Source organism: Mixophyes fleayi, chromosome 7 (genome assembly GCF_038048845.1).
Source record: "Mixophyes fleayi isolate aMixFle1 chromosome 7, aMixFle1.hap1, whole genome shotgun sequence".
NCBI lineage: Eukaryota > Metazoa > Chordata > Amphibia > Anura > Limnodynastidae > Mixophyes > Mixophyes fleayi.
The window spans coordinates 5,805,874-5,831,488 of NC_134408.1; the positions used below are offsets into that span (position 1 = coordinate 5,805,874).

The 25,615-nt window shown below is 38.6% G+C and overlaps 1 protein-coding gene across 6 annotated transcripts; it reads left to right on the forward strand.

Annotated features, from left to right (window-relative positions):
• LOC142097170 (uncharacterized) lies at nt 1–24,157 on the forward strand. 6 transcript variants are annotated; one of them, XM_075178792.1, is made up of 8 exons: nt 13–603; nt 3,087–3,213; nt 3,425–3,498; nt 14,595–14,736; nt 19,243–19,539; nt 19,655–19,858; nt 20,494–20,513; nt 23,016–24,157. In XM_075178792.1, the coding sequence occupies exons 5-8, from the start codon at nt 19,269–19,271 to the stop codon at nt 23,562–23,564; spliced, it is 1,044 nt and encodes a 347-aa protein (XP_075034893.1). In that variant the 5' UTR covers nt 13–603; nt 3,087–3,213; nt 3,425–3,498; nt 14,595–14,736; nt 19,243–19,268; the 3' UTR covers nt 23,565–24,157. The 6 variants fall into 6 exon arrangements, with proteins under 6 accessions (XP_075034896.1, XP_075034895.1, XP_075034893.1 ...); XM_075178789.1 differs by having other exon boundaries at nt 14–603; nt 14,595–14,718; XM_075178791.1 differs by having other exon boundaries at nt 14–603; nt 14,598–14,718.
• Nucleotides 24,158–25,615: the final 1,458 nt, after the last annotated feature.

A 25,615-nucleotide genomic window follows, 5' to 3' on the forward strand; every position in this document is an offset into this window, starting at 1 on the left:
GTTCACCTACCTATGATTGTTTGACTCTAGTATTTGACATAATACAATGCCAGTGGTTAAGTGCCCTAAATGGGATGAATATTAAAGAGAGTGGATACCAGGTAGTGAGTGTTATTTTGGTCATTGAATGTGGAAATCTTACTATAACGGAATGGGTGGTGGATGTTTTTCAGAAACTTATTTCTCTTTCTACTTTCAGTTTCATGCACTCTGCTGATTTCCTCCGTCAGTTAATACATGTTTAGGAGCAGAGACAGAGCAGGTTCCTCACTGTAGACCCAGCTATGGATATAGATGCTAAGAGATACTATATTCAGAATTTCAGCCTTGATAACTGTACACATGGCAGCCAGGGATATAACCGGGTTCTACTACAGCTCTTCGGTTACACAGGTCACGGTAAATCCACCTTCATTAACAGCTGTAAGTATGTGGTGGATAATGGCCCATACGAGGTCTATGCCCGGGTTGCTGAATCAGTGAATAAACCTGAGACAATGATCAGGAATTCGTATCAGCTGACCAGGACGATCACGCTGGTCGATAACCGAGGATGTGTGACAATGAATAAGGATGAAACTGGAGAGATATGTGCACAGCTAGGTAAGTACAGGTGTTATCTTTACTCTTAAGGTGAATTACACAATACACTCCTAATGTAGTCAAGATAGAAGCATAGATGAACGTATGTGTTTATTGAGAATATTTAATATTTACCATTTTAATGTAACAATCCTTTCAGACCCTGCAGTGTGACCATTTCATGTGGCACAACATGCGCTGTTCCTAAAATTTACTTTACTGTTGCAGTTACCTGAGCTGAATAACTGGATTGAAGAGAAGAATTAAGCATAAATAACTGCAAAAGGGGATAGGGGTCATTTTGTAGATATTATTTGTGTGTTAGTGTACACAGCTCATGCAGATAAATCACATTTTGTTGGTGCAATTGTGCGGCCAGCGGATCACTGCACTGCATGATAGATGCTGCAAGTTACAGGCACTCCTATTAAAATGTATAAAACTATGTATGGTAATTTGGGTAGAGAATGGGGTTTAAATTAGCTGATATTTTTGTTTATGGCTCAGGAAATGGTTCTGAAATGGCACAAAAGTATCAGTCCCTCGATGAAACTAACAGCTGTGCAAGAGTCTTGTAGTCTTGTAGATACACAGAGTCTTTATATATGAAGATCATTTTATAATCATCTGAAATCTCAGACTACCTGCTCTTGTACCCCTAGGCATGTTAGACTGGGACATGAAGGGCCCACCAGGGGGATGTAATGGTAGGGGCCCACTAGAAGGGGTGTGGCCTGCTTCCAGACAATGTGACTAGAGGGGTCTTGGTCAGCCCACAAAGGACATTGCTAGTGCTATAGTGTAGTATATAAGAATGGAGTTTATATCATCATCATCTATTTATTTATATAGCGCCACTAATTCCGCAGCGCTGTACAGAGAACTCACTCACATCAGTCCCTGCTCCATTGGAGCTTACAGTCTAAATTCCCTAACATACACACACAGACAGAGAGACCGAGAGAGACTAAAGGCAATTTAATAGCAGCCAATTAACCTACTAGTATGTTTTTGGAGTGTGGGAGGAAACCAGAGCACCCAGAGGAAACCCATGCAAACACGTATATAAAGTATGTACAGTCTAGACCCCATCCAGAAGTAGAAAAGTCATCCAAAATCAGAACTGTTCCGCCAGAATCAGAGCAGTTGGCAGGTTGTCCTGCTCTCTCCTCCCTGTTCTTGCTGCTTTCACTCCCTGCGGCTGCTGGTGGTTTAAGCTCAGTTGCTGCTTGTCTATGAGCAGCAACTGACGTATAGGAAATATGGAAAACCTAGCAACGAGCGAGCAATTTTGGTCCACCCGAAATGAAATCAACAGTATAAACAATTAATAATTAGATGTACAGGGTTTACCCCTAAGCAGCCACAAATTCAACAGTATGCACATTTAATATATAGACTTATTTACTCCCAATCAGCCCAGACTTTAAATTAATAGCATTCAAATATAATAAACTTATTTCCCCTAACCAGCCCTGACATATAATTAATAGTATTTACATTTAATAAATACCCTTTTTTTCCCCCAAAACTGCCCTGACATTAAATTAGGTTAATTTATTAAATACTATTATTTCCCTCCATTAAAAGCCTGGACAATAAATAATTATTATTAACATTCAATAAAAAACCCTCTTTCTCCCTAAACAAAGTCCTACATTTGATTATTAACCCCAAACCATTCCATGATTAAATAGTCCTATTACCCCACTTTAAATTAAAAGCCCCAGCCATCACCCCACCAATAAATTTAGATCTCTTACACAATATTACATATTGCCCCCCAACTTCATTGCTCCATAACATTATGAGATCACCAGAGAGAGAAGGGGAGTGGGTTCTGATCATAATGACCCGCGGCCGCAAACATCAGGTTGGTTGGTCCAGAGGGAGGGACCAAGTCGGTTAATCAACTTTGTTTAGTGGGCTGACATCTGGCAGTGGGGCCCACCGGGGCTTTGCACGGTTTCCGGGCGAGCAGATGCATTTCTGTGGCAACGGGTTTTTCTATACACACTTTGATCAAAGTAATTATAATTTTCAAATAAAAAAAGTGACAAGTAATAAGGACAATCACAATATCCCATCAATCTCATGATTTATTCAAATTGGGTTGTATTAGGTAATGTGACCTTTTTACAGTTTCCATCCTGTACATTTTAAAGAGCAGCCGCCAACATGGATGAATCATTGCATGCTTCTAGAAATGTGCTGTCAGAGTAGTAGACACACTTACTCCCAAAGGGCCTGATTCAAGACCGAACACAACTTGCATGCACTTGCGTTTATTACCATAATATCCGTTTCTGAACATGTGCAGAGCTATATTGTGCAGGATACGGCGTGCAAATGGTCGTACGTCCGAATATGATTCAAGCCCATAAAGAGGCATTGTGAGTCTGCAGATTTTCTTTCATAAATGATCCTTAATGTATCCTTCCAGGTATATCAATACCTATATATTAAAGACATTACGGCACCATTTTATTCTTCTTCTCATTTAGGGAACTTTCCACCACTGGACACTGAAGTTAAATGGTTCCAAACATATGCTGATAGTTTGACTACAGTGCTGGAATCAGAAAGAAATAATCAATTCACTGACTTCATAATCCCTGTCTTTGTCTACAGGTAAGCCCTGAGTCATAACGCTATACATCTATGCATAAAACATTATAGGACACATTATAATATATCACAAATCATTTATATGTCTTTATTTAATTAGTCATTTCATTTTTTAGTCATTTAATCAGTCAACTAATCAAAACTATTTAAATGAATACATTTCGATGGATTGCGCTATATTTACGAATGTTGGTAAATGTTTTTTATCATTTAGTGCGAAAAAACTGATAGCTAGAGAGGAAGCTGGTGAATTGAAAGCGTTACTTGACATGGCAAAAAAAATCACAGGTGCAGTATATTCCTCCCCCTATATGTCTTACAATACAGCTTTGTCTGATGTTGCTTGTGATTTATTTAAAAAGCTAAAAGTGTTTTGCTTGTTTAAAAGATGGGTTTCATTTTATTCACAACATCAAGAGCAAGTACAGCCAATAATGAAAATGAATATATATGAAAAGCTGTATGTTACTGAGCTGAATTAAAACTAAACATTACTACCATACTCTCAACTGGTTTCCATGTTAGTAGTGGGGGTGTTTGTCTAACTAAAGACACTGAGAGTGACTGACAGCTGGGAAGGCTTTCTCTGCAGAAATTGACATTGCCGATTGGCAATTGCATATAGAGGGGCAGAACCAGTGACTCAAATGCCTGAAGAAATAAATATTCCACATGCTCATCAGAATATCTGACCAAAAGATGCGGAAGGAGCCTCTGCTGTTTGTAATAGAGAGGGAGTCAATGAGAGACAATGCTTTAGTTTTTATCAGAGCGGCAGTGGAATGTTAGGGTGAACACTGAACATTATGTTTTACCTTTGTAGGTTATATCTGTTTGTAAAACCACTTTAGACTAGGAACAGGAGTGGGACATACACATTAGTGGGTTATGTGTTACTCTGCCCCATGGGATGGAAAGAGAGAAAGAGAGAAGTCGACAAGAAAACCCCTAGGAGGTAGGATGGAGCTGAGAGGTGGTGATGAGCTCAGGGGAAGTGTAGAGAGAAGCTAGAAGTATTCTTATGAGAAACAAGTATAAAGATCTTAGAGAACATAGAGATCTACTCTCCATAGCTTACTTACCAAAACAAATTTTAGAATGATAGGAGAGTGCACTGTGTTCAAACGTGAGCTTCAGTGTGTGAGGGTAACAAGTGTTATAAACATCCAAGTATATATTTGGACAAACTGTGCACATGCAATTTTTATGTGACCCAAAAATGTACTTTTATTCAACTAAATCAAGTCCCTGAGTGTTTAGCAAGATTCTCCATATTAAATCTGCGTAATGTATTTTAATGGGATTTTAATATTTGTATATTGTGTGTTTTTGCACTGATACACCTCCCTGATATTAGACAATTTATTGTAGGGCTTTATGAATTGGCACAAATGTACTAAGTAACGCTGTGAATGATGTGTACTTTTATTGCTTTAATCTGACCTGATCACCCAACAGACTTTTGGGGGGTGTAAAATTGTGACAGGGAGAGATACAAACTGAAATTCATATTAAATATAGTACAATAGTTTTGCTCCAAAGTAAAAAGAAAACATGAAAAAAAATGTAGCAAAGTATTAATCTTGATGTACTCCAATGATAAATGCTGAACACAGAGCCATTCTTGGGTGGGCACAAGAGGATGGGTGACGAGGAGTGACAAGGTTGGCGACAGGTGATGGTGCGACGTCCCCCCAATTAATAAGCAATGTCATTTCTCTTTATACTGAGGGTGAGGATATGATGTCCCCCCCTTCACATCCTCACCCTCACTAGCACTCATTCACGCCATTGTTTTCCGCTGCATAGTTCTGATTTTAATGAAAAAGAAATGAGTTACAATCATTGCCATGACCCTTTTAAACTGAAAAGTGGAGCTGACTTTAGTAAATACGGGAACATTCAGCCATGGCTTCTCTGTGTAATAATTTTCCAGGGAGACAGATACACTGCACAGATGAATGTAACTGAATCCAAAAATGACATTTGACCCTGGTCAGATAATTATTCAATTATAACGCGTTTCACCGCACCCAGGAGATTTGTTTGGTGGAAGTGTTACCCTACTATTGGGGGTTCAACAAATAATTCTCTTCCTGCTTAGTGGGTCTTTTTCAAGGACTCACAAATTGAAATTATATCGCAGCTGTGTGCATGACATGGAATCAGATGTGAAGGATACATTTGTAAACATCTTGTTTCACTTTCAAATTGCTATAAAATAAAACTCAAGGCACTGCCACCCATCGACAGATATAATAAAAATATTTTTACATTTCAAGAAACATTTTTAAATAATATATAATAACATCCCAATAAAAAAAAAATACTCACAGATCAATCTCTAATCAATATCCATTCTGAAAATGATTCTGCCCATGGTCAGATGCTTCCGGGTCACATGACTGCAACTAATGTAATCCTGTTGCAATTATATCCTGAGAACAAGATATATACTTAACAGTTATTAGATACTAATTGGTTTGGACCGCTTTCATCATAACAATGTATAGCAGAATAATCCCCAATAAAATCCCCAATGTACTTAGAAACCAAGTTGGAAACAAACATAACAAAGAATGACATAGAGAACACACGCGGTCATTTGTCACCTACAAACACATATAATATGAGTGAAGTTGGGAGTAAACTCAGATGTATCATATAAAGACAATCAGTGATTTCCATACTTTTTCCATCAGATGGACACACACTATAACAAGTTCTTTATTTCAATTTTATTCCAGGAATCCTCCCCACTGTTGTCCTCACCAATAAGCTCAGTGTAAATCTACATGATATAACAGAGAAATTCAGAGTAATGGGGGTGCAACTTTTCCCTTTAGAGAACTATACTGAGAAAGATCACGTGAGAACCCGGGAGAAACATGGGGACCTTATAAAGTGTCTGCATGAGATCATTAAAGAAGTTGAGTTCAATATGAAAATGAAAAGAGATCCTGTTGCTGAAAGGATTGATAGGAAGAGAATTCTGTGTCAACTTGCACATGACAGAGATATGGAGAAACTAAAAGAAGAAATGATGAGCCAAAATTTGAAGGGGAAAAGTAAAAGGAAAACTAAACGTTGTACACAGCAGTAGTCTATATAAGTTGTGCTCATCTTCTGTCCCTCATCATAAGAAGAATGTCTGTTATATATAGAGTATATACAAAGTGAAGTAGGCTCTTAGAGTCTGCTTACAAATTAATTGGCAATAAATGGTAACGTTGCTCCAAGCTTATTTTATGTAGATAGATTGTAGCACATGTAAAGTACAAACCTAAAGGGGAATATTGGAATCATTGTCAGACATTGGGATCGTTTTTTGGAAAAAGTCCAATTTCATAGTCAGTACAGAGGCTGGAAGCTGGCAGGACTGGTGTATAGGAAATAAATAATTGTCTCTGTGATCTGGTTTCCTCAGTCACAGTGTGACCGCAGATTATTTCAATGAATGGCTCAGGCTCAGAGCACCCGGAACATCAGGACCCAGCCTGGTGATGCCAGTTTTAATGTAAATACAATGGCAAAGACCCATGTGGTAACTATGTCCAGACATCACCAAGGTGCACGGCTCACACATTTCCGGGTACTACAGTACCCCCAACATTACAGATTTTCCTGTGCACCTTTATCTCCGTGAGGTGCGAGGAGAAATGTGCGATGTTGCTTAACTGAGGAGATTCTTCCCGATCATTCCAGAAGCACAACGCTAGTAACTGGTCCCATTATCACCTGGATGGGCCTTTTATAGAAATAAAATGTATGTGTCATCAGCATCACCATTTATTTATATAGCGCCAACAATTCTGCAGTGCTGTACAGTAATATTTGGCATTCACATCAGTCCCTGCCCCTTTGGAGCTTACAGTCTAAATTCCCCAACACACACACACATACACACAGACTAGGGTTCATTTTGTCAGCAAACAATTAACCTACCAGTATGTTTTTGGAGTGTGGGAGGAAACCCACGCAAACATGAGGTGGACATACAAACTCCACACAGATAAGACCCTAGTTGGGAATTAAACCCCAGTGCTGGGAGGCAAAAGAAGGCTAACTGCTAAGTCACCATGTTACTCCATCTTACTTTAAATTGGCTAATTAACAATTTCACATGTTACATACAGTATTTTTTACATATTGCTATTACATAGTATTAGTGTTAATTATATGTCAGTGTATTAAAATTACTGGTATGTCAGCGCGGTGCTTGGTGGCCAAGACGTGGAAACAGGTTGAGCCCCCCAATATGTCCACCCTAAGCTCCTATATCTGGTTTATTGCCCAGATGGAACAGATCCTACGCCATTCACACGATAAGGACGATAAACCCACCAGATTTGGAATCCTGGCTTTACTTGTAACCCCTTCACTCCTTCACCAGCCCCCTCCCTATAATGTGACCCCACTGGCGATTTGCTGTTTTGTTGTCTGACCCTCGGAGTTGTGCCCCTCCCCGAGACAATCTGTAGTACTTCCCTCTGCACTCTATTCTCCTCCGGCGATGACCAGTGTCCTTTCCTCCCTCACCCCTTCACCTAATATTCTTGGAAAATGTTCTACAGTTTGAACAATTGGTGCAAAAATTGATTTCCTTTGTCTCTCCTGTGACAATGTTTTTTCTTCTGCTCAAATGTTTCTCTTTGCATTGTTATCTATGTATGCCTGTTTTTGCAATGTACTATTTGTTGATCCCTGTATGTATATCAGTACTATTTCTCAAAATAAATAGTTAAAAAAAATAGTGGTATGTGATTAAACTATATTCATTCTGCAATGTTGACCTTCAGTGTCTTAAAGAACAATATTGGTGGTTTAATGCCAATACTAGTTAAGGTGCTTTAAAAAAATATATTTTTTTTGGGTTAAAAAATTTTGTTTCCATGTTGACCTGTGTTGTTTTTGTTCTAATTAAATGTAACTATTTGCAAGCTGTAATTGCTCCTATGAGTATGTGAGTGTATTACCTTTTTTATTTAGATATTGTCTTCCAACAATACTTACATTTACTCCGGAGCTTCAATACTCACATCCTGTCAAACAATTGCCTGACAGCACAGACAGGTCTAAGATGATCCCATGTCTATGTTTATGATTCCACAACAAACGAGTGAGTGGAATTTTGATTTTCACTAAACAAGAGTTGGGGTAGATTTACTAAAACTAATAACGGAACGTGCTACCCCTAGCAACCAATCAGATTCTAACTATCATTTCTAGAATGTACTTGATAAATGATAGCTAGAGTGCTCATATCTAGAAGCAGACCAATAAATAAAACCAAATTAAAACATAATAGTACAGCCAAAAAAATAAGAAAATAGAAAACAAAATAAAGCTGATCATTTCAGAGAATATAAAACAAAACAAGTATAAATATTTTCTTTTAAAACTATAGATCCATGTTTTTTCAAGGGTGTATCACAAGATATATCTTTCCTATGAAACTATTTAATGTGAAAAGTCATATTAGAAGAAATTGAATAACAGGAAAGAGATCAGTTATGTCCTATATAACAAACCCAAACGCGGTACCTTCCCCTCCTACAAACATGTCAGCCTTACCAATCTCTAATTACCAAAATATCTCCCTCCTTCCCTTTGCATACAAACTTCTTTAATGGGATGTTTATAAGCATCACAACTCCTTGCTCTCCTCTCACTCCTCCTTGACCCATTTCAATCTGGATTTCGCTCCCTCCATTCAACCCACACTAAAGTCATTAACGACATTCCCTAGGCTACATCTAAGGGACACTTCTCATTTCTCAACCTTCATCACCTCTCTGCTGCCTTCAATACCATTGTCCTCTCCCTCCTTTTACAAATTCTCCAATCTATAGGCCTCCATAACACTGTCCATATTATTCTTTATTTAAATACATTAAAAATGATTCATATGAATATTAAGATACTGGTTCCAATAACTTACTGGGCCTAATAATAGATATATAATCTCATAAAGACTTATAGCAAAATTTTTAATAATTGATGAATAGAAGTAAGCTGGAACGATAATGTATACATTGTAGTTTATACACTGCCGCACTCTATGATAATAACAACCACTGAATAAAATCCCTCTATCATATCAGGATAACTTTATTCCTTCTCAGAGTCCTAGTTTTAAGAGGGATCTTGCCTAAAAAATAGTTCAGAATTATATTTTCTGGCTGTATATCCAATTGGCCACATAGATTATCGCTATTTATTATATCACCAATGGGTGAATGATTAAAACTATATAGATAGTGGATATTAATCTCTACCCTATAGGGAGAAGCTATGTCATATCTCTAGTGAATGTCTGATACTAAGCTGCAAATAATAGCATCATAGGATCATTTTTATATTACTTTTGATGAGAGAATTGTAATAGTATTTAAAAGGAGATTAACAAAGATCATCAATGTGATATAATAATAGTACACAAATAAGACACAAATCAAAGTGTTTATTTATTGAGGACTTTATGAGGTAACAAAGCGATTGCAGCTGAACCTACATTATAACCACTGCACACAAGCTTATCACCGCACTGTATCACTTTCTGTTTTTATGTTTTGTGACCTTTTATGAAACCAATAATAAAATTGTCTTTTAGTTGTTAATGAGCCCAACACCAGAGACGACTTCTCTGCCGGGTGGGTTAATCAGGGTCTTGTGAATTTTTGGCATCTGCTATATAACTGGCAGTCTCTGATGTTTTACAGATAGATAACGAGCTCAGTCATATCCAGAATTCCTATAGAAGCAGCTTATCTAGATCCTTCTGATATTTATATGTGGGGCCTCCAGGGAGACATTAATTTGTAGTATTCCATATTGCTTACTATAGAGGGTAGGGACACCCCTCTAGTTTTATCATTTCCAAAATTGTCAGAAGCCTCCTATTTACACACCTTAGAGGACGGGAGTTACCCACATATAACCTATATATTATATAGGTGGCTCGTTGTGACAGGATGCAGCACAATGTGGTTAGAGATAAGGTTCCTGTCTGGGTACGTTTGTTTCTGCAGCCTCTGAATATCTGTGAATGTTATTCTCCTGGGTTCTTAGAATAGCAAATGCTGATGTTTCATGTACTTGATAGCTTATTTGTACACTGAAATTTAAAGTTGATATTTGTGTGCTACTTGGAAAAACAGTCAGTATTTAACTTATGTGCAAAACAGAACACTCATTTGCACCCCTTGCATTGTAACATGGTTTTGTCCAGGAGACTGAAATAAGACACTTCTTCATTTAAGATCCCTAATGAATCAGGCCCCTAAATACTAAAGAAAGGGTTATTGAAAATGCTGTAAAGTATTCTAAAAAGGTAACAAGTGAAGTCCAGCACATTTTCTTTGTTCAATACATAACAATGGGGTAATATATTATACATACCTCACTAATTGAACAGATGAACAAAAACAAGAAATTGCTTGTAAATAAATGTTTGCACTGGATAGACTTTTCTTAGTGGTTGTACCTGATCTGTTTATACACATATATATATATATATTATCATTTGAATAAGTATTAAAATATTGTATACAATAATTAAATAAAAAATACATTTGTTATTATTACTATTATTATTATTATTATTATTATTATTATTATTAATGTTTGTTAATATTTTTAATACACTATTGATAAAAAATATTGGTAGTTTTAATAGACAAAGTTCCTGTGACACAATTCTGCTTTTGCTTCAACAGAATACAATTGTGCACTGTATTTGTAAATTCTGAATTACACATTTTGCAAAATGCATAATCTAGAAATACAGTGATGGTGTCAATTCATTCTCCTCTGTGGTGTTGTTGATTAGATTAAGGAGAGGTTAAGGTGGAACTAAAATGATAGAAGGGATTCTGTGCTGCAATAAATTCTGCAGCCAAATACAGAATGAGGCAAATATTACACAGAAAAGTTCTGAAATAGCTAAGCTTTAATTTTTTTTTTTCTTACATTAAAAATTAATCCAAATAATTTCAGAACAGACACATTAAAAGAAAAACAGCAACACAAAACAGATATAGAAGAAATAGTTTTATGGAAACAAGGGGGTAAATGTGCAAAACCATCCAAAGAGGACAAGTGGAGGTGTTGCCCATAGCAACCAATCAAATTCTAGCTATCATACTGTAGAATAGAAAAAAAAGAAACAAAAAAGTGTAAAATAGTGACATATAATAAAATTTATTTTAATAAAAAATAACAATAAATTAAAAATCATTATAACATAAATAAATAAAGAATAAATAAAACATAATTTGTAGGTATTCACCTATAATGCACATATAGGGAAAAATATATCTAATGAACAGTGCTTTATGCCATAATTCTGGATTGTTGATTATATAAGATCAAGGGACCATTCCACACTTTCCAAAACACGATCATGTTAGATTTAATCCATACATCAATATCACAGTCTTATGTGGATCACAATAACTTTTAAAAATACGATCATTCATGTATTACAACAGTCCATATATCATTCGGGAAGTATAGATCGTAATTGGAAAGTCTGACTGATAAAGTCCTGCCAGCGGCTTGGAGCTCCGCCTTCTAGAGCTGTATAACGAGTCTGTCTTCGGCAGTTAAACATTTTTTGCTCACTGCAATGATCTTATCCCACTCAGGACTTTATGAAGAGGATTTGAAAATAATGATGGTGGAATCCAAAAGATCCAAATGATAACTTAGGTCTCTCATTCAGGTAATCAATCCAACAAGCACGATCAAGCTCAGGTCCTTTGATCACAGGTAAAAGGAATGTAATCGGACGTATTTCTCCACTGGTAAAATGTAGTTTCCTCAGACATCTCATTAATAAATAATAACCAGGAAAAATAAATTCTAACGATGACTAGGGAAACAAGAGAACAGCGGAACACACAGAGAGCCTGTGTCATTAAGGAAAGTAAGGCAAAAAAGGAGTAAATATTCTCCTGGACAAACCATGTTACAATGCAAGGGGTGCAAATTAGTTTAGTATTTTCACATAAGGAAAATACTAGTTGTTTTTTCATGTAGCACACAAATACTTGATAGTTTTATTTTTACACTGAAACGAGATTAAGATTGATCTAGGACACGCCCTTCTCCAACTATAAATCTGTCCCCACATTTTAAATTTACTTCCCCCCTCCAATGCAACATGGTTTTGCCAAGGTGCAAACTTACTCCTTGTTTTTTGCTTTAATTTTCTTAATGAATCAGGCCCAGCATGTCTTAATATCAGACAATATATTTTAATTATAGACATTAAGTTAGGGTTCACTATAATCATTATCTTATAGCACCTTGACAATTTCATTATATGTATCGCCCTACACAATGGGATCCTATTTTGTTGATTTGAACTAGAAATTGGTATCTGGGTGAAATAACATTCTATATTTACTGATTAGTATTTACATTGGCAATATAGACTGTATAGGTTTAAAAACATATTATTCACACACATATGCTGCTAAATAAAACAGGGCATATGGGACTCCAGCATGTCTTTCACAGACATAAAGAAGTCATTTGGAGTGAAGTGAGGATATAACAAAATATACCTGATATGTTTTATCCAATATCAATTGAAATATCCTAGAATCGCACACATAGAAATGTACCTTATTGTTACATATCCCAGATTGTGTATGAAAAAATAGCTTTACATAGACAATCTTTGTCCGAGGACAACACTGACACACGATCCTTAGTAACGATAACCTACAGTTTCTTTGATATCCTGTGTTGATTATGGAACATATATGAGATAACTGAGGTCCATTTGGAGACTATTAGATCTAGAGTAATTGATGATAATCTTGCCCATAGTATTCTCACATATTTTATCTTCAATATTTTGCTTTTTAGTATTTTTTTCTTCTAAATTTTGATGGTATTATTACTCAGCAGTACAGCAGTGCCTCTAACAAGTAGTATCTCTTCTTTTCTGTTAGAGATGCTCGGGCTCGGTTTTCTGAAAACCGAACCCACCCGAACTTAAGGGATCCGAGTAGGCTCATAAGCCGGCTCGGTACTTTCACGCTTCTCAGATCTGAATCAAGGCAAAACGTGATCGCTGAGTTGTCGGATCTCGTGGGTTTTGGATTCCATAAGTACCTCCATCCCCAGGAAAACCAGCACCATTGGTCACACAGAAACATGGGTAGCAGTGTTCTTGTCACTCTCAAGTTTCCAGTGACATTGCTCAGTGTCATTGCTCACACAGAAACAGGAGGGGTAGCAGTGTTCTTGTCACTCTCCAGTCTCCAGTGCCATTGCTCAGTGCCATTGCTCATACAGAAACAGGGGTAGCAGTGTATTTGTCACTCTCCAGTCTCCAGTGCCATTGCTCAGTGCCATTGCTCACACAGAAACAGGAGAGCTAGCAGTGTTCTTGTCACTCTCCAGTCTCCAGTGACATTGCTCAGTGCCATTGCTCACACAGAAACAGGAGAGGTAGCAGTGTTATTCTCACTTGAAAAAAATAGACTGGAAATGGCTGGAAATTAATGTTATTGAGGTTAATAATAGGGATTTTAGAAAACAAATAGGGATTCAAAACAAAAACAAAAACAAAAACACGTCAGGGCGGTTTTGCCAAAACCAAAACCAAAATCAAACCACGAAGATAATCCAGATTCAAAACTAAAACCAAAACCAAAACATGGGGGTCAGTGAACATCTCTATTTTCTGTTAGTAACTCATGTATCACATATACTACCGGGAGAGCACCCTACAGAAAACTACAGAAAATGACAAATAAATAAATATGAAAATAAATATTAGATTCCGATATATAATGAAGCACATTGTTTGTGGATAACACAATATTATAACTTTTTAGCGAAGAGGGTTTTTCAGTTTGAGAATGGAAGTCACTTCCTCTACATTCTTACCTAATAACACTAAATGTAATGATTTACACAAGTAATCAGCCTATGATAATCAACATTGTGTGTGATATGCTCTCCTATCCCTTGATTGGTCAGTTTTACAGACCGGAAATAGAGATATATATTATCATATTATGATAAATAGAGATAGTAAAGGAACATGTAAAGGAGATAACTGAGGTGTTAGGTGAAATTGGTGATAAAGTTGCATGTTACACACTGACATATATGTATTCAATGTGTCACACTGTGTCACTGTTATATTTGCTGTAAGACGACACTGGTATAATCTTTGGATAATAGTGGGATCTCTAACTACTGACACATAACTGTCACATCTCATACAATAGTTACATCTCTCCATTAGGGCTCATTCACATAAAATATGCATTGTTAATGTATAGCGATATGTGATACATAAACTATCTCACTGCATCATTGTACCAGACGTTATATCTGTTGTGTATTATATTCTACAGCAGAGCTGAGACTGTGACAGCCGGAAACATCTTTTTACTTTCTCTTTTACTCGCTGATCTGTTAGGTTACAAGAAAGGAGAAGATTAGTTCAGCACGGTCTGTATCAGCGGCACCAGCATCAAGGTGTGTGGGGTAAAAGGGGTAAGAGAGACTGAGGGAGAAGGAACGGGGTAGATAGTGTGGGGGGAGAGTGAGAGAGGGGATGAGAGACACCTGATACAATGTATCTTCAACACTCTAATAATATATATAATGAGACCACAGAGAGACAGCCGCTGACACAGTCTTGTGACAGTTATATATAATGAGACTGCAGAGAGACAGCCACTGACACAGTCTAGTGACAGTTATATATAATGAGACTGCAGAGAGACAGCCACTGACACAGTCTAGTGACAGTTATATATAATGAGACCACAGAGAGACAGCCACTGACACAGTCTAGTGACAGTTATATATAATGAGACCACAGAGAGACAGCCACTGACACAGTCTAGTGACAGTTATATATAATGAGACCACAGAGAGACAGCCGCTGACACAGTCTAGTGACAGTTATATATAATGAGACCACAGAGAGACAGCCGCTGACACAGTCTAGTGACAGTTATATCTAATGAGAGCACAGAGAGACAGCCACTGACACAGTCTAGTGACAGTTATATATAATGAGACCACAGAGAGACAGTCACTGATACAGTCTAGTGACAGTTATATATAATGAGACCACAGAGAGACAGCCACTGACACAGTCTAGTGACAGTTATATATAATGAGACCACAGAGAGACAGTCACTGATACAGTCTAGTGACAGTTATATATAATGAGACCACAGAGAGACAGCCACTGACACAGTCTAGTGACAGTTATATATAATGAGACCACAGAGAGACAGCCACTGACACAGTCTAGTGACAGTTATATATAATGAGACTGCAGAGAGACAGCCACTGACACAGTCTAGTGACAGTTATATATAATGAGACCACAGAGAGACAGCCACTGACACAGTCTAGTGACAGTTATATATAATGAGACCACAGAGAGACAGCCACTGACACAGTCTAGTGACAGTTATATATAATGAGACCACAGAGAGACAGCCGCTGACACAGTCTAGTGACAGTTATATATAATGAGACCACAGAGAGACAGCCGCTGACACAGTCTAGTGACAGTTATATCTAATGAGAGCACAGAGAGACAGCCACTGACACAGTCTAGTGACAGTTATATATAATGAGACCACAGAGAGACAGTCACTGATACAGTCTAGTGACAGTTATATATAATGAGACCACAGAGAGACAGCCACTGACACAGTCTAGTGACAGTTATATATAATGAGACCACAGAGAGACAGTCACTGATACAGTCTAGTGACAGTTATATATAATGAGACAACAGAGAGACAGTCACTGATACAGTCTAGTGACAGTTATATATAATGAGACCACAGAGAGACAGTCACTGATACAGTCCAGTGACAGTTATATCTAATGAGACCACAGAGAGACAGCCACTGACACAGTCCAGTGACAGTTATATCTAATGAGACCACAGAGAGACAGCCACTGACACAGTCCAGTGACAGTTATATATAATGCACACTTGCCAACTCTTCCGGAATGTCCGGGAGACTCACAAATTCCGGTTAGGTCTCCTGGACTCCCGGGAGAACAGGCAATTCTCCCAAATTCTACCTGCTGGGAGCTTCAATGGCGCGATTTGCCCCCCTGCAACAAAATGTTGTTTTATTCACAATGGGCAGGGCTAAAAGCACGTGTTTCACAGCACTCACCTCCTTCTGCATCCCACCGTACCCCCCTCTCCCGGAGGGCAACAGCACAATGTCGGCAAGTATGATATAATGGGACCACAGAGAGACAGCCGCTGACACAGATTAGTGACAGTTATATATAATGGGACCACAGAGAGACAGCCACTGACACAATCTCGTGGTGAAATCACTTTATGAACAGACCTCACTCTAACACCAAACTCTGTGGTCTTTTATAGCCCTGGTTCTGCTCCACCAGTACCATTGGACTTTGGTTAAAGCACTGCATCTAAATACAGGACGCTATTGTTGCAAGTATAGTAAAAGGTAGAGGAAGAGAGCCTGAGTGATGCACATCTGATGCAAGTGGGGGAGACGCTTGTTATATTGAGGGACTTGTGTGTTAGCTGGAATCTAATTTCCATTAGTACAGAGCGCTTTTGGTGCGTGAGTGCGCTGATATCCCAGGTCAGGGGGCTGCTATTGACATTAAATCGCAGAAAGTGTATAGAGGTGCTGCCAAGGAGCCTGCCATCAAATACCCAGCGACACTGACCTGCCAACACATACCCAGCGACACTGACCTGCCATCACATACCCAGCCACACTGACCTGCCAACACATACCCAGCGACACTGACCTATCATCAGATACCCAGTGACACTGACCTGCCAACACATACCCAGCGACACTGACCTGCCATCAAATACCCAGCGACACTGACCTGCCAACACATACCCAGTGACACTGACCTATCATCAGATACCCAGTGACACTGACCTGCCATCACATACCCAGTGACACTGACCTGCCATCACATACCCAGTGACACTGACCTGCCATCACATACCCAGTGACACTGACCTGCCATCACATAACCAGCGACACTGACCTGCCAACACATACCCAGCGACACTGACCTGCCATCACATACCCAGCGACACTGACCTGCCAACACATACCCAGCGACACTGACCTGCCATCACATACCCAGCGACACTGACCTGCCATCACATACCCAGCGACACTGACCTGCCATCACATACCCAGTGACCCTGACCTATCATCAGATACCCAGTGACACTGACCTGCCATCACATACCCAGTGACACTGACCTGCCATCACATACCCAGCGACACTGACCTGCCATCACATACCCAGCGACACTGACCTGCCAACACATACCCAGCGACACTGACCTGCCATCACATACCCAGCGACACTGACCTGCCATCACATACCCAGCGACACTGACCTGCCATCACATACCCAGCGACACTGACCTGCCATCACATACCCAGCCACACTGACCTGCCATCACATACCCAGCGACACTGACCTGCCATCACATACCCAGTGACACTGACCTGCCATCACATACCCAGTGACACTGACCTGTCATCACATACCCAGCGACACTGACCTATCATCACATACCCAGCGACACTGACCTGCCATCACATACCCAGTGACACTGACCTGCCATCACATACCCAGCGACACTGACCTGCCATCACATACCCAGCGACACTGACCTGCCATCACATACCCAGTGACACTGACCTGCCATCACATACCCAGCGACACTGACCTGCCATCACATACCCAGTGACACTGACCTGCCATCACATACCCAGCGACACTGACCTGCCATCACATACCCAGTGACACTGACAACTGGCCACATAGCAATAATTTAAAAAGGGGGCGGTCCTGATTCCTGTTCCTCCACGCGGTACTCTTCTGAATCTGCACTGGGGCCTGCAGCCCTGTTTGGCCTCTTTGTACTTGGGCCGAGATGAAGAACAGAGCAGGCAGTGGCAGAAATACTGCCTTTGTCTGATGTACAGCAATGTAGCTGTTGTACACTCTTCAATGGTAATAGTTCCACCACTATTAACACTGATGATGACTAATTAATATGCTATACTAACTATGGACTGCAGTTTCATGATCATGTAGAAACCATAATTCATAAGGAGAAACGCGTAAGGGTGTTCATTTGGACTTTTTTCTATAAATTTGGCTAGGATGACTTAATTGGGGCACTTTTTAATTGTTATTTTGGAAACATTGTTATACCATTTATATAATATATCACCGTATTATGTTTTTGCTGCTGGTTAATTGTATTTTGAGTGAGATTGAGGTTTTCGCAACAGATAGTCTCTCAAATCCCATTTAAATCAGAGTACGTTACATCTCACCAAAGATGGAACCAAATGATTTTCCAGCATTAATCAACACTGGGACACTCATTATATCCAAATTCATAGTAGTTCCTAATATAGAATTTTTTTGCCTCTGGATGTTATGAACACAAGTTTGATCATACATGTTCATGGGACAATTATCTCTCCATACTTTAAGAACTAGTATTATTGTTGGGAACAAGATAACTTTGTGAATTTTAGAAAATTATTAAGTCCTTAACTAATAGCTAATAATTAATTATTCTATTTTAAACCATATGTGTGATGTTTTATTAATGCACATAAATGTATTATCAAGCCAGTAATTCAAAATATAACTATCTTTTAAATTGTTGGATATCATGTTACATGTCTAGAATATAGTGTTACTCAATCCAGCACTCACTGCTTATTGTGTTTATTATTTTTATTTGATAGAAATGTCATCAGTAGCAGATTTATGTTTTGCATATACTACTTTTAGGAAAGTACACAGTATTTTTAATGTTTGCCACTTGTTACCTTCCTTTATTTTTTAACACAGATGCCTGGGAGAGTTAGGGTAACACTGTATTTTACCTTTATAGTTCAAATCTGAAAATCAAATTTTTCAGCTTTAGTATATCTTCCAATATAATACATACAACTAATCTATCTATCTCTGTTGTTTCAGGAGATCTTCTCCGAATAAGGAATACGATGTCATGTTTTAATGCTTTAGTTGCTGGAATATTTTCTAGAGATGATTATAGCTCCTATGAATGGCTGACAAACTGGATTCAGTCTATTCGAGGAGTCAACGATGTGCGGAATGTTACGATCACCAATTCCTGGTCCGAATTCACTAGTAAGGTCCCCAAGTGCTCTTTTGTCATCTTATATCACAGCATGAACAGAGGTAGAATAAATTTCTCTGACGTCACAGACAGCCTGTATGGTAAGGAGCTGGAACACTTGTCAAAAGTATATGGTAAGTTGCATGTGATATGTTATGGCGAAAAGATATCTATTCATAAATGTGAAAGTGGCAGAAAGTATGCGGCAGCAGAGAGGAGTCATATTTCTTATCTGTGTTATTTGTGCAGGAAAAGATAATGTGATTGTGGTGATTGATGATGTGACTGATAGCAGTGAGCTGGAGAAGATCAGGATCCTGGAGGAGCAGCCCAGCATCGGGAGACTGGCCGGTAAACTGATCCTCTTCAGTGAGGGGCAGGATAACTATAATAATATGACTCAAATTCAGTGGCAGAGAACAAAAGAGTTGGAGAAACACATCCAGAGAATTGGTGAGTAGGAGCCATGCTCAGGCTAATGAGGAATATCACTAGAAATCACAAAGCCCTATGTACTTGGCTGGGATTTTTCCAGTTTATGTGGGTAATGTCACTGCTTCTGAAGTCCCACGATTTAGGGTGAGTCTGTGGCATATCCAGGAATTTCAGGGTGCATGACTAGGTCTGCTTTGCTTCTGGAACTTTACACTTTGGGGGATATGCACTGCATTTTTCATAAGTTCTGGTCAATTTATTGATTGTTGTCTAATGTCTAGGACACATTTCTCAACATTTGTAATTGAAACATCTATAGTAGAAGCAGGTTGTCCTGACATATCATTCACACAGGACTTCAAAATACAGCTAAATGTTGAAGCCAGAGAAGAAAGTTTAGTTCTCAGAAGAATACAATGATGATTTATAGTTACATACAGCTCAACATTCTTGGGCCCAAAAAAGTCAGAACCAGCTCCTGATTTTCACAAACCATCCCACAGTTACATATCTAACCCCGTTCTTTTCAGTTTTCAATAATGTGGATTGTCTCATGAAAGTGCTTTTGCATAATAATAGTAATTATAGATCGTACTGTTGTCTTTTATCTTACAAAGATGAGGTATAATAATGTCTTTTCTTTTCTTTGACAGCCCATAAAGCCTCCATTCCCGTAAGTATATTTAATTGCATGAGATAAAAACAAGGTGTGTGGTGTGAGGTATGGTGTGAGTCTGTAAATTGAAGTTCAGTCCGGTGACACATTCTAGGTGTGCGCTCACACTGCCTTGGTGCTGGGTGTGTGTCTCACCTTGAATACCATGTACAGTCTTATTCAGTCTTACTCTTGTCCTCGCTCACAATGGCCCAGCTTGTACGATGCGCAAAGCATGAAAATGTCACATTTCATTAGTACTACATCACAAGTAAATAAAACTAAAAGGTGAAAAACTGCACAATGTGTGTATTTACTCCTCCACGGCTGAAAATATAAATTAGAACCTTTAAGACCTGGGTCAGTAGCTGTGTTATATATAAGGGCAAACACAGGATTTCTAGAGTGGGGTTTCCATGCAACAGTACTAGAGTGGGCATGACCAACCCCGTCGCATCCACTTCAAATATACGGGCAATTCTGTGCGTATTACTGTTAGGTGCATACAGCTCCCCTTTCACTAGCGGAGCAGAGTGATGTGGGACATACCTCCCAATTATCCTCACAGTCAGGACAATGTCATGGCTGAGCAGACAATCACTTACAGTCACTGTACATGGTACTGCCCCACCAGAACCAGCACAATTGGCAGAATGTGCAGCTCACTATTACCTGTTCTTGCTTCTCTTACTACCTGAGGCTGCTCATGTCTTGAGTTCAGTTTCTGCTTGTCTGGATCTTGAAATGTTGGGCCCCTGTTTGGAGAAAAGGAAAGGTGCATGAAATATTTAGCTAACTAGCTCCGACATTAAATCTATAGCACCCAAATTTAATAATTAGGCCCTCCCCTCTGCAACTAACACAGAATTAATAGCATTCACATTCAGTATATAGATCTATTTCTCCCAATCAGGACCAGCATTAAATTAATAGAATTCAGAGTTAATAATAGACCTATTCACCTAACATGCACTACCATTAAATTAATAAAATTAACATTTGCTAAATACACCTTATTTCCTCCAAAATAGCCCCGACATTAAATAATTAGTATTTAAATTTAATAAGTAACCTCCCGTATATTCCAATATTAATTTAATAGCATTTACATTTAATAATTAAACCTATTTCACCCCATACTGCCCAGGAATTAAGAAATTAGTATTCAGATTTAATAAATAGCCCTCCTCCTCCCCAAACTCAGCCGCACATTCAATGAATAGTCCAAAAACTCCCAGCATTAAACAAATAGTCCCATCACCTCACCTTAAATGATTAGGCATTACCATGACCCCAATATTAAATAGCCCCACCATAAAATAAATTGTCCCTACTACTAAATTAATATCTTACTCACTATGATTAGCAGCCTCACCATTATCTAAACATCCCACCCTCCACCTTTATTACAGTAAAAGCCTCTCCCTCTGCCAATTCACACTTTCACACCTTCTTTCACCAGTGCTATGTTGGAGAGGCAGACTCTTCTGTCTGCCTTTCCTGTTCCCTGTACAGTGGGAGGTCATCTGAATTTCTTCTTTTTATGTACCTTACATACCCTGTATAGTGCAGCACACATTGCTGCTAGTAGGGCAATGTCTTTCATGGCCTTGATGTTGGTGGATGTAGGAGCAAGTTTCAAATAAACATGGCATCGTTCAATGAGCTATGGTTAATGGTCCACTGTTGTGTTGGATATAATGAGATATTGTGTGTGTGCGCTGCCAACATGGGTTCCTCCAGCTAGTGAGCCTAGAAATAAAGTTATACTTACCCATCAGTAGCCATGGAGCGCTGCTTGTGGAAGGGTGATATTGTGGAGTTGTACAGGAGGTGAGGTCTGTAGTTGGTGAATCAGGAGATGTGATTGTGGTCAGTAGTAATCCTAAGCAGCTAAAGTAACTATATTAAAATGTTGACGGAATAGACATGTGAATGACAGATAATAATACCAATAATTGATAGTCAATAAATAAATAAATGGATGAATATAGTGAATATTGGTGATAGGGAGTGCGATATGTTGTGTAATAATATTGCATGGTGGAACAAATGTGTTAGGGCACAGTGGTTAGATGGTAAGATAGCGTAGAAAGCATTACAGAGTGGAGATAATAACAAAGTCTATATGGAAGAAACAAGTGGAGTAAAATGAATATGGGATATAGCAAGTTTTGACTCAATATATATATTGAAAATTCTCAAAATGTTTGTAGTCCAGATGTTGGCCCAAATGTGTTTCGTCATGAGACGTGACTTCCTCAGTGGTCTGTTTCTCAAAAATGCACGTCCATCGAGCTACTTCTGAATGCTATATCTGAATGCATCAAATTATTATGGGAAGAGTTTACTTTGAAATGTTTTGTTGAATACTTTATTTGCCTGGGTGCTATGCATATTCTTCTCAGGAAGGCACTTTGCTTATTAATATCATCACCTAGTGAGGGATATTGTTAATTAAGTAAAAGTGATAAATATCTTGTAACTAAAACTCTATTTACTTTTGGTTTTTTTTTTTAGAATCTCGCCCTCTGCCTGCTCCTCTTCACTGCAGCTTTAGTTATTATACTTCTTGTCATATTCCAAATAAATGGAGACTATGGCCAAGAACATGGCAACCCCCCTACAGAACAATGGTACAACTTCTCGACAGAACCAAATGCCATCTCTCCAACAGAACAAAAGGGCACCTCCTCAAATGAACCAAAGGTCACCTCCCCAACAGAATCAAAGGACACCTCCACGACAGAACATAAGGGCTCCTCCACGACAGAACAAAAGGGCACCTTCCTGACAGAACCAAAGGTCCCCTTCCAGACAGAACAAAAGGGCTCCTCCCCGACCGAACCAAAGGGCTTCTCCCTGACAGAAAAAAAGGGCACCTTCTCGACAGAACCAAATGCCATCTATTCAACAGATCATAGGGACACCTCCCCAACAGAACCAAAGGCTACATCCACATCAGAAAAAAAGGCCACCTCCCCAACAGAACCAAAGGCCACCTCCCCAACAGAACCAAAGGGCACCTCCCTGATAGAACAAAAGGGACCCTCCATAACAGAACACTAGGACACTTCCCTAACAGAACTGAACACCACACCTCCAACAGAACCAAAGGATTCCTCCCTAATAGAACAAAATGACACCTCCAAAACAGGACCAAATGCCAAATCCCCAACAGAACCAAAGGACACCTCCACAACAGAACAAAAATGCACCTCTCCATCATATTAAAAAATGTCAGACACTGATGTTGACTACTTTTACACACCATTTGCTTAGCAGTCGTTGTCCCCGCTCTGTGATTTTACGTGGTCTTCCGCTTTGTCGCTGAGTAGCTGTTGTTCTTAAACGCTTCCACTTTCTAATAATATCACTTACAGTTAACCGTGGAATATCCAGCAGGGATAAAATTTCACAAACTGTATATTATTGTAAAGGTGGCATCCTATCACAGTACCACGCTTGAGTCACTGAGCTCTTCAGAACGACCCAATTTGTATCACAAATGTTTGCAAATGGCGACTTCATGGCTAGGTGCTTGATTTTATACACCTCTGGCAACGGGACTGATTGAACCATCTCAATTCAATAATTAGCAGGTGTGACCAACTATTTTTGTCCATATATATATATATATATATATATAATAATAATAATAATACACCATAAGGTTTTCATTTCCTCTTGTTGGAGGCATTTAGCAATACCCTGATGCACAGCGTCAGGCAGGAATAGTACAGATAAGCTCAGATATTACTTCCATTTGGCTTAAACACTGATGTTGGAAGTGGTTGTGTGTTAATAATCACTTTTCATGATAGTATTACACTGTTTCTGGTTTCCATATTTCTTTATGGTATGACACGGAGCCCTTCAAGATATATGAATGGAGAGATGGGATCTTAATATTTTCACGCTTTGTTGATTCACACATCTGGTAAACATACAAATTACCACTACTTTTTAGGCATTGTTCGATAAAATACTACACTCTCAGGTGCCCTATTCTTTCTTCCCTTTTCTAGATAATTTTCCAGTATTATCACTCGGTGTATTGAAGTTCGGCAGCCACCTGTGTACAAGGAAGTGTATTGTGGTGTCTTAATATATGAACTCTTTCGGACTTAAATTCTGAGTTGAGCGCTGTAACATCCCTACATTTTTGCTAAAACTCATTCTTCATTGCCTTTCCAGCTTTTATAAAAGAAGGGAGAAGAAATAAAATGAAAAAAAATTGTCTTTTATTTATTTTATTTTAATTTAATAACGTGCTCTCCCCACACCCGCATACACATGCTTTCATTGGTTTCCTTCAAGTCTCCTCCCTACATCTGTTAGGGAACTACTTTATAAAATCTTTTCTTTTACACTCATAAATTATATCTCACCCTATAAGAAATGCTAGATGTATATTTGCGGGTTTAGAGCATTCTCTGGTGGTCACCTTTCCATCAATCACTAGTCCCAGAAAGAAGAAAAGTATCTTACCTAATACTTTTAGACAAATCAGTTCATTCAAATGTTCACAAGACTGTAACCCTCCTGCAGCCAATCAGATCATTAGAACACTAACAGAACTGGAACTAACCTATAACTAATCAGACCATTAGAACATTGACAGAACTGGAACTAACCTGTAACTAATCACATCATTAGAACACTAACAGAACTGGAACTAACCTATAACTAATCCCATCATTAGAACACTAACATAACTAGAACTAGCCTATAACCAATCAGATCATTAGAACACTAACAGAACTAGAACTAGCCTGTAACTAATCACATCATTAGAACACTAACAGAACTGGAACTAACCTGTAACTAATCCCATCATTAGAACACTAACAGAACTGGAACTAACCTGTAACTAATCCCATCATTAGAACACTAACAGAACTGGAACTAACCTGTAACTAATCCCATCATTAGAACACTAACAGAACTGGAACTAACCTGTAACTAATCCCATCATTAGAACACTAACAGAACTGGAACTAACCTGTAACTAATCACATCATTAGAACACTAACAGAACTAGAACTAGCCTATAACTAATCACATCATTAGAACACTAACAGAACTGGAACTAACCTATAACTAATCAGACCATTAGA

Bases quoted from the DNA above. Each gene is read 5' to 3' on its own strand.
- LOC142097170 (XM_075178792.1), top strand. From the start codon at position 19,269: ATGTCATGTTTTAATGCTTTAGTTGCTGGAATATTTTCTAGAGATGAT. The intron at 19,859-20,493 runs GTGAGTAGGAGC...TTTCTTTGACAG, and splicing joins GAAACACATCCAGAGAATTG to CCCATAAAGCCTCCATTCCC. The intron at 20,514-23,015 runs GTAAGTATATTT...TTTTTTTTTTAG, and splicing joins CCCATAAAGCCTCCATTCCC to AATCTCGCCCTCTGCCTGCT.